At 43.6% G+C, this 10166-nt stretch overlaps 2 protein-coding genes across 2 annotated transcripts; both read right to left on the bottom strand.

Annotated features, from left to right (window-relative positions):
- Window positions 1-3782: 3782 nt before the first annotated feature.
- LOC137911299 (cold-inducible RNA-binding protein A-like) lies at window positions 3783-5257 on the bottom strand. Its single transcript, XM_068755646.1, has one exon. It carries the CDS (start codon window positions 5135-5137, stop codon window positions 4565-4567), a length of 573 nt encoding a protein of 190 aa, XP_068611747.1. The 5' UTR covers window positions 5138-5257; the 3' UTR covers window positions 3783-4564.
- A 2429-nt stretch (window positions 5258-7686) lies between these two features.
- On the bottom strand, window positions 7687-8040 carry LOC137911732 (cold-inducible RNA-binding protein B-like). Its single transcript, XM_068756112.1, has one exon. It carries the CDS (start codon window positions 8038-8040, stop codon window positions 7687-7689), a length of 354 nt encoding a protein of 117 aa, XP_068612213.1.
- Between the last annotated feature and the right edge of the window lie 2126 nt (window positions 8041-10166).

Raw genomic sequence — 10166 nt, 5'->3', positions numbered from 1 at the left:
TTTTCCCATAAATCTCTGGAGCATAAACCGACAGCTGCTTCTGTTTTACTTCTTCCATTGGCTCAGATGCTCCCAGGTCTTTGTGGGAAATGATCACAATGCACAAATGAAAGAAGGCTCATCCCCACGTGATGTTTGAACATTTTTTTTTTGCTTCTACAAAGGAAGATTTTACGGCCATAGTCGGATTTCTTCAACAGAATGTGATGTGGAGGTCAGGGAATAGTCATCCCTGCGAAAACAACCGTACTCATACACGTACTCATACCCCCCCCCCGAGACAGTCTCATCGTATCATTGCATCCACATTGTGTTTTCATGAAACTAATCAGAAGCTGCAGCGTCTCATTAGGATGCTCTCAGGAAAATATTACAACCGCGCCTGGCACACTTTAAGGTGCAAAGGTTCTCCAGTCTGACAAGGAGAACACACAAACACACACACACACACACACACACACAAATACGTAAACAGCCAGACAGCACTAAGAGGCCCCTTGGCAGCACTGAAGATTGAGGCTCAACCTGGTCATCACTTTCGTCGCCATAACAACCCTATTGTGTCAGTGTGGACTTAATAACAACATGCTTTGCCGCCCACCCACACATCCGCTTTCTCATCAGATTTTTGCGGTTCGCACCGACTCCCTGCCGTCCAGAACCCAGTTTGAAGTCAGCGGACGAACGGCAACAGAATTAGACTTAAGGAGTGATGATATAATATAACACAGTTTGGAAGCATCTGTTTTGTGCCATTTTAATGTAGGATGTGAACGTCGTCCTAAATATTGCAGCTGCAAAAGCTACAATTTTAAAGAAAAAACATTTCTCTTATAAAATAGATTTTTTTTTTTTTTTGCCAACACATGTCATTCATCTGAGTTTCTTAAGCAAACTTTATATTTTCTTTTTACTGAATCAATGGGGTTTAAGTTGCATTCTTGCCAACTTTTAACAAACAAGTCTGTGATCCAGACAAGTATCTGCTGCTCTCCAAAAATATTCCAGCAAAAGGCTTTGTGTGCACAAGATGTAACTTCTTAAATGATGCAAGACAAATAAAAGTCCTATTATGACCAGAATATGTTCACTGTCAGATTGTTTCTACAGTGTCAAATGTTTTCACAGATGATGTTCCCATCATCGAGCTGAATCTTTCATTCATTTGCTTTTTAACTGCGAAGAATAAAAGATAAAGTATGAAATCACACAGGAAACTTACCGGTACCTGTGGCTGAGCGTCACCTTCTCACAGTCTAAATCCTCTGCAATGGGCTCCTGCAGATTTATCCTCCAGACTTTGTTCAGGCTCTTGAATGCATCGCGGCAGCCCTCGGTTCAGGCAGCGAGCGAGCGAGTGAGATAGACGCAGAGTGTAAAAGAGAGAGACGCAGAGGGAGGGATGGCATGAGGCTTGAGAAGAGAGTTAGATTAGGAGACGGGGAGGAGGAGCGCCTGCATACTAACTCCCAGGGGCTGAGAACGTAAACACAAGGGAGGAGGGGAAGAGAAAAGAGAGGAGGTAAAAGGAAGGAGGAATAAGGTGGAGAAAGAGCGAGAGAAGAATGAGGAAGGGAAGGATAGACAAGAAAGAGAGTTAAGGGATAGGAGAAGGAAAAAATGAGGGAGATCTGAAAGAAGGAAACAAATATGTAAGAAATGAGAGAAATGAGAGGGAAGGAAAATGAAGGAGAGAGGAAGTGGGGAGTAAAGCAGCAAATCGGGCAAGAGTTGAGGGTTAGGAAGGGAGGCGCACAAGAAGAGTATAAGGTAGAATGGAAGGGTAGGAGATAAGGAAGCAGAGAAAAGTAGTCAAAATGGAGGCAAGGAAACGAGAGTAGGAAGTGGGATGGCAAAAAAGGATAAAAGAGAATCTGGTTTAAAGTGTAGAGGAAAGACAAAGGAGGTAAGGAACCAAATGAGGAAAAATGAGGGGGGAAAGGGGGAGAATAGGAATTTTACAAAGTAGCAGGAAGGTTGGGAGAGGCAGAAAGAGTATATGAAGCGAATGAAGGAGTGGAGGAAAGAAGGAAAAGATAAAGCGTTAATGAGGAAGGGAGAGAAAGTGGGGATTAAAAGAACAGGATAAAAGCTCTAAAAATAGGTGAGGAGAGGAGAGGAGAAAAAACAGATGAGAGGAAAAGGAAGAAGAGGAACTGAGTTCTGGGAACATTTAGATTTTTTAAACTCCTGTCAAAAGCATGAATGTTCCTTCAAGCAGAAAGATCAGGAGATTTTATCTTTAACCCTTATGCGGTGTTAGGGTCCGAACGAACCCGTTTCAAGAATGTAAAATGCAATAAATGCCGTCAAACATTTTTTAATCGGAACAAGGCTTATAGTATGTGCTCATGGTGGCTATTTAAACACAAAAACACCAATGTTTACCATTTTAGCATATTCTGAATGTCTTCTAGAAAAAAAGTTACATTGGTGGTGTTAGGGTCCGAACGGACCCGGTTAACACCAAATTAAGATAAATAAATTAACACCGCATAAGGGTTAAAGTCTGTTTGTAGAAAGTTGTTGAAAAAGATTCTGGCAAACAAAACGCAAATTCTAAAACTACACAATAAAAGAAATCAGACATTACATCACTTGGAAATGGAAAATCTGACAAATGAAAATACAAAAACTGACAGCAAGCGGCTTGAACAGAAACACGAGTTTATCGGTGAGCAAAACGGATTCTTCCCTCAGGTGGAAAATATGCAGAGGACAGCGGAAAACAGAAAAGTGAAGGAATCTAAAAAAAGAGAGATTCAAAAAAGCTTCAGAGTTAGTTCCGTCAGCTAAATCTCCACGTTTCTTATTTATCTTCATCACAGAACCCCACACAGCGTCTTTAAGACGTTGCAAAATGAATGAATATATTACATAAAATTAAATGAAAAGTAACCTCCAGGAAAATTCCTTCATGGAATCCTGCAATTCTGAGTAAGAACCCTGCGTGTGTGTGTGTCGGGACAAGCCTGGAAAATGCCTGTCAGCAGTCCAGCTGTGGGTCTCAAAACGACATCAAAAACAAAGACCTTTTGGCCTCCCCGCTCAGAGTTCGGGTTTCACGACCCTGATTGTCCAATAAAACTAGATAGTCATAAATAATAATATTAGACCAGTAAGAGTTAAAGGATTTAATTAGAGTAACACATTTCACATTTCAGGCCTGCGCTAAACCAGGTGGTTTAAACATGTGAGCTCCGCTTTTATTTTGAAGTTTCCTTTGTTGAGTTACAGCTAGGATACCATGGCAACGTCTCTTTTGTAATTATATTTTTTCGTGGTTCTACGAAAAATACACAGATCCACTTGAATCCATAAATCTGTCTCCACGAGTAACGTATTGATCCTGTTTAACCTCCATGCCATTTGCCTCCTCCTCACTTCCTGCAATGCTGCCATACATTTCCAGGTCAGAGGTCAGAGGGGGCGCGTTTCCTAAACTGACTCCCGACCCAAAAACAGGATGGAAGAGGAACAGCTACACCCACGGCAACAAACTGTTGAAGCAGGATATCCACGCCAGGGCAAGCATGCTGAACTTCGGACTGCACCGCCCCCTACAGTCCAAACTGCGCACAGCAGAAAGTGGTTAAAACAAGCGCTCCCTCATTTTCTTCACCTTCAATATCAAACTGCCAGGTCGAGATTTTAGGAGGCTTAAATTTAAGCTTAGTCATGATTGTTTTAGAAACTTTAGAGCCTAAAATGTAATAAAATAAGAGGGATTTTCCCACCCAATCTGTAAATTAGTGATTTATGAGTCATTTTTGATGCAGAACTGAGGAACTCGTCTTTTATTTGCACATCAAGTTTGCAGGTGATGAAATCAGTTTAGGGTTGGAAAAGAAAAAAAACAGAACGGATTTTTGCTGTAAAACTTTGTCCCTTAAGGCGATGACGTTTGCCTTAAGGGTGAAGGCAGTAACCTTTCCTAATCGTCCTGGGTCCCACAGCCGCACGGAGTAATCAAAAGCCAATAACCAAAGTAAAGGGGAAAATAAAGTGAGCATACAAGTACAAAACCGTTCCCGGTTGATGTTTTACTTTGAGGGGAAAAGAAGTTACATATTCCGATCACTTTAAACAATTAGTCCATTTTACAAAACATTCAAAATGCAGATGTTGGAAGAAATAAAAGTCCCATCGGATACACTGGATCTTACAATCAAAAAGCAGAGAGAAAACCTTGGAAAAACTGAACGTGCTCGGACAAACGACTACAGCGATGGCTGCGGCCTTCCAACGAAACGCCACGTGGCGGGCGCCATTGTTCGATCCCCTCCACCGGAACTATTCATCGGATTAACACGGCTTTTTAGTTTACAAACAGCATTTTAGGAATGAAAAAAGACGTCAAATCATCAAGGTACGGTTATCAAACTATAATTTTTAACATGGTTTAAGGAACGACCAAAATATAATGGCTACTGCTCGAGCTACTACAACAGAACTACAAAACTAAGCATCAGCAATAACAGGTGGACATTTTGTTTCTTGAGGGGGCGCATCTTCGAAATACAAGCCAGCCATGATGACGATGATCTTGAATCAGGGAGATGTTTTACTCGTGTGAAGCATTGGCGTCATACGAGTCGCGGTAGTTTCCAGAGCGCTCGCCATAGCCGCCCCGGCCTCTGCCTCTGTATCCACCTGAATCTGATCCAGACCTGTAGCCGCCGCCGTAGCCGCCACCGTAGCTCCTATCGCCGCCGCCGTAGCTCCTGTCGCCGCCGCCGTAGCTCCTGTCGCCGCCGCCGTAGCTCCTGTCGCCGCCTCCGTAGCTCCTGTCGCCGCCGCCGTAGCTTCGGTCGCTGCCGTAGCTCCGGTCTGAGCTGTATCCGCCGCCTCTTGGCCTTGAATGGAAGTCTCCTTTGCCGCGTCCGCCCTTTCCTGCTTCGTTCACGCGGAGAGTCCGGCCATCCAGAGACTGTCCGTCCATTGCAGACATCGCTTCTTTGGCGTCGTCGATGCTGTCGTATTTCACAAAGCCGAAGCCCCGAGACCTCCCAGTGTCTCTGTCTCGGATAACATCGACTTTTTCGATGTTTCCGTATTTTCCGAAGGCCGAGGACAAAGAGTCCTCGTCGGTGTCGAAGTTCAGGCCTCCAACATATAATTTACCCTCGTCAGACATCTTTTCTTTTTTTCTTCGTGGAGAAGTGATGCGGCAGACTCGCACAATGGATGCAGCAGACAAAATGAGCAACGAGGTCCACACACCGCAAGACACACTCGCTCGACTAGCTTGAAGCTAGTAGCATCAAACTGCTTCCGTGTTAAGGCAGCGTTCAACCAATCGTGGCAGAGTACGTGACGTCACGCCGCGCGCGTTTACCATCTCTGTCGCGAGGAGAGGTCCACGCCCCAAGACACTATCGCGAGACTAGCTTCAAACTGCGTCCGGCCAGCATTCAACCAATAGTTTCAGAGTAAGTGACGTCATGCCGCGCGCGTTTACCGTCTCTGTCGGTCGTAGATTTTTTTAAATTACTTTATTGACATAACTCACAGTACAAACTCACTGAATCGATCTCACCCTTCGACATTACACGAAACATTCACATCTTCAGAGATCAAAATAGAAGGAAATCTAACAGTGACGAATATAAAACCAGTAATACAATTATATGTGCAAAAGGAAGGAAAGAATGAGAGGGAAAAAAATAAATACAAAAATAACCACAAACACAAGAAGAAAAAATATATATACAGATATATTCAAAATAAATTACAAACAAGGGGTTTGGGAAAAGTTAAGTTCTGATATAAATGTGTACAGTTTATTTGCATGGGGATTATTTATTTGTTTCAGAATTTTCTCTAACAGGGACAGCTCATTCTTAAGAGCAGGCCATGATGGGGTGATTTGGCATACCGATATTTGTGTATATAGTATTTTGTAATAATAATGAGATTATTCACTAAAAATCATTATTTTTGTTTTCGAGGATTACTCCGAATATAATATTTTGAGGGGACCTGGATGATATTAAATCAGAGAGATTTCCACAACTTTTGGACAATCTCACATTCATAAAACACATGCTTGGTTGTTTCTAGATTTGTATTACAAATATAGCAGTTATCTACTACAAATTTAAATCTACTTTTCATAAATTCTTTTGAAGGATAAATTTAATTTTGTTTATGGTTTTAAAATGAACTTCTTTACATTTTGGGGAAATTGAGAATTTTAAGTAATTTGTTCGGATAGATAAAATTTCAGATCCGTTATAATCTTTGAGAGTGAGTGAACTTTTGGCCCTACTTGGAAATAAGGTATAATTTTGAACAAATATTTTTTGTCCAGGTCAGTCTTCACTTTTAGACAAGACAGTAAAAGCCTTCCTAATAAAATAGTGATCTCTTTGTGTATTCAATGACTTTCAACGGAAACCGCAAGGGCTTTTTAGAAATGCTCCTCTTAGACAGGATGTTTGACTGTACTTGTACTGTAATACATGCTACTGTTTGACTGTACTTGTACTCTAACATTCTATCTAATAAATATATTCATCATCACCAATGAAAAGGTCGCAGTGTCACTTCTTTGGGACACGAGGAGGTCATGTGATCGGGAGATTCAGGCTTCAAGTTGGGTGACTTTATTTTGAACTTCATTCATTCTCGTCATCCCTCCGGAGTCTCTTTCTCCCCTTCCATCCGGCGGCAGGACTTTTCGGAGAAGAGAATAGGAAATGCCAACGCTGCCCTGGGAAACGAGATTGCAGGAAGGATATCCACATCCTTTCATGTGAAAAGACTTCCAGAGGTAATTGAAAACTGGATCCATTGATATCCAGTTAAAAATCATATCGAGTTGAGTTCATCGGACAGCCTGCGATTTATCTGTGTCGCGTTTATTGAGGTTCCTGTTCTCGTTGCTACTTCTATACAGGATTGACCTGCAAATCAAGTTTGCAAGTGAGGAAATCAGTTTAGAATTGTCAACCGACGGCTTCACGAGTATCGATTCCTGTGTTGCCGCGGCGATGACGTCTGCCTTAAGGGTGATAGCAGCATTCTCTTCTAATTGTTCTGGGTCCTACAGCCGCACGGAGTAATCAAAAGCATGAGACGAAAGCCAATAACCAAAATTAAAGGGGAACACAAAGTGATCATACAAAGAACATAAAGTACAAAACCGTTTCCGGTTTAGGTTTTACTTTGAGGAAACGAAGTTACATATTTCGATCACTTAAACAATTCGTCCATTTTACAGCACATTTAAAATGCAGATGGTTACACTGGATCTTACAATCAAAAAAAGCAAACAAAGTGTGAAAACATTGGAAACACCGAAAGTGCTCGGACAAACGACTACAGCGATGGCTGCGGCCTTCCAACAAAACGCCACGTGGCGGGCGCCATTGTTCGATCCCCTGCACCGGAACGATTCATCAGATTAACACAGCTTTTTAGTTTACAAACAACCTTTTAGGAATGAAAAGAAAAACGCCAAATCAAGCAAGGTACAATTCTCAAACTTTAAATTTCTAACATGGTTTAAGGAATGACCAAAATATAATGGCTACTGCTTGAGCTACTACAACAGAACTACAAAACTAAGCATCAGCAATAACAGGTGGACATTTTGTTTCTTCGAAATACAAGCCAGCCATGATGACGATGATCTTGAATCAGGGAGATGTTTTACTCGTTTGGAGCGTCATACGAGTCGCGTTAGTTTCCAGAGCGGTTGCCATATCCACCCCGACCTCCGCCTCCACCGTATCCGCCGCCGCCGCCTCTTGACATTGCCTGGAACTCTGCTTTGCTGCCTTCTCCCATTCCTGCTTCGTCCACGCGAATGTTCCGGCCTTCCAGAAACTGTCCGTTTATTGCAAGCATCGCTTCTTTGGCGGAGTCGGCGTTGTCGAATTTCACAAAGCCAAAGCCCCGAGACATCCCATTGTCTCTTTCTCGGATCACTTTGACCATTTCGATGTTTCCGAATTTTTTGAAGACCGATTCCAGAGTTTCCTCATTGGTTTTGTAGGACAAGTTTCCAACAAATATTCTGCCCTCGTCAGGCATCTTTTTTCGTTTGTTTCGTGGACAAGTGATCCGGCAGACTCGCACAATTGTTGCAGACCAAATGAGGAATGAGGTCCACACACCGCAAGACAAACTCGCTCGACGAGCTTGAAGTTAGCAGCGCCAAACTGTTTCCGTGTTTAACCAGCATTCAACCAATAGTGTCAGAGTAAGTGACGTCACGCCGCACGCGTTTACCATCTCTGTCGCTCGTAGAAATTCTTTTATTACTTTATTAACATAACTCACAGTACAAACTCACTGAAGATGATGATGATGAATATATTTATTAGATAGAATGTTAGAGTACAAGTACAGTCAAACATCCTGTCTAAGAGGAGCATTTCAAAAAAGCCCTTGCGGTCTTGTTTCCATTCAAAGTCCTTGGCACATAAATCATTGACATTTAACAATACCAATGAAATAAAAATAAATTACTCCACAGATGCAAAATAATAATAAATTAAAAAGACACATAATATGTACAACTAAATGTGATTCCTCCACAGGGGAATGACAGGAAGTGTGGAAGATGCCGAGCAGAGCTTTAATGACGGAGCCCTGCTGACTCTGACATCCTCTGAGCTGAGGTCGACATGTGACGACAGTCATGTGAGCTCAGAGGTATAACAGCGTGTCGATATTGTCGTCTTCTACGCGTCACCGTTTGCTCTCTTTCCTTCATGCCGCCGAAACCACAAACCGTAACTCCTGCTCTGGACCCAACATCTCTTGGAGGATCCACTCTTAACTTTCTTGCATTCTTTTAATCCCAATCCAAAAGTGTAATCGGTTCTTTCCTCGCCCGTGACTCATCCTGCTACCAGGCTTCATGGAAATCTGTCTGGCAGCTTTATTGCAATTCAAGTTCAGTCATTCAAAGAGTGTTTGTGTTTGAAAGAAACTCATTGTGGTTTTTATTTCCTCCAGGGGATCGTCATTCGCTCTTTTATTCATCTTCTCGAAGACGAGACAATCCATTATCGTCTCCTTTTCAGCCACTTATCCGAATCCGGCTCGCTGGTTGTTGTTTTTTACGCAGGAGCCTATCCCAGCTGACCTCGGGGATAGGCTCCGACCTTGATGAGTCGCTAGTTCACTGCGAGGTCAGTTGTAATGCGAACAATTCAACTAAGCTTGCATGTCTTTTTCTGAGGCGGGACGGAGCAATCTCCACACAGAAATGCCCCCCCCACGTGGAATCAAACCAAGGCCCTTCTTGCTGTGCTACCCACTGCGCCACGGTGCAATAAGCACTTCAAGCTCAATCTTAAACATCTACAGCAGTAAAATGTACTCGAGTACAGTCAGGACCCTGAATACTTCTCTGAGGCGACGCTGCGGTCGCGACTCGGCGAGCGTGCCGTGAGAGCCGAGGTTCGGGAACGATCCTCCAGCCTCATAAGACAGTAAATCAAGTCGGATGCTGACGGCCGTGGCGAACCAGAAGAAGATCCATCAACAAGTCTAAACGCTGACGGGGACACAAAGCCGCCGGGGGGAGGGGGGGGGGGGGGACGACGCATTCACAGTTCACACGGCATGTTGGGGAAAGATCGATGCACGTGGACGGGCACGGCGACAATGCCTGTCTTTGTTTAACACGGTTTTTCCATGTGTCAGAAGAAGATCGAGGGGAAGTGCGGCTGCCAAGAATAATATCGGTTACATTTTGAAGGTAGATAGGTGGGGATGAGGGGGGTGGGGGGGTAGGTCTGGATCTCATTTCTGACTCTCCTCACACACAAAGAGGCGGGAAGGCAAAAGGAAAGACGAGATGGAAAGAGCGCCGCCCAGGTTTCCGACTCATCGCCTCAGATTTACGCAGCTAAACATTCTGAGAGCGGGAATCCTGCGGCTTTCCTGTCGTAATTCAACCTGATCGTCCCAGAAAGGAGGAATGCGTTCAGGCACGCACACACACACACACACACACACACATCTACAAACATGCAGATGTGGTTTCACGCTTTGCGTCTGCAGATACACACACATCGCCGCAGATGTTATCCATCCTTTCCCGGAAACACAACGTCATTAGTGCGTTTGCAGTGGCGCACAAGCTGCTCGACGACATCTCCAACGCCACGTCTCAATAGATCGCCGTCGTTTTTGAACGGAAGACG

This window comes from Brachionichthys hirsutus, chromosome 23, assembly GCF_040956055.1.
Source record: "Brachionichthys hirsutus isolate HB-005 chromosome 23, CSIRO-AGI_Bhir_v1, whole genome shotgun sequence".
NCBI classification, from domain to species: Eukaryota; Metazoa; Chordata; class Actinopteri; order Lophiiformes; family Brachionichthyidae; genus Brachionichthys; species Brachionichthys hirsutus.
The sequence above is the reverse complement of the archived record's forward strand: the minus strand, read 5'-3'. Positions and strand labels throughout refer to the sequence as shown.

Excerpts from the sequence above, each read along its gene's own strand:
- LOC137911299 (XM_068755646.1), bottom strand. The coding sequence starts at position 5,137 with ATGTCTGACGAGGGTAAATTATATGTTGGAGGCCTGAACTTCGACACC.
- LOC137911732 (XM_068756112.1), bottom strand. The coding sequence starts at position 8,040 with ATGCCTGACGAGGGCAGAATATTTGTTGGAAACTTGTCCTACAAAACC.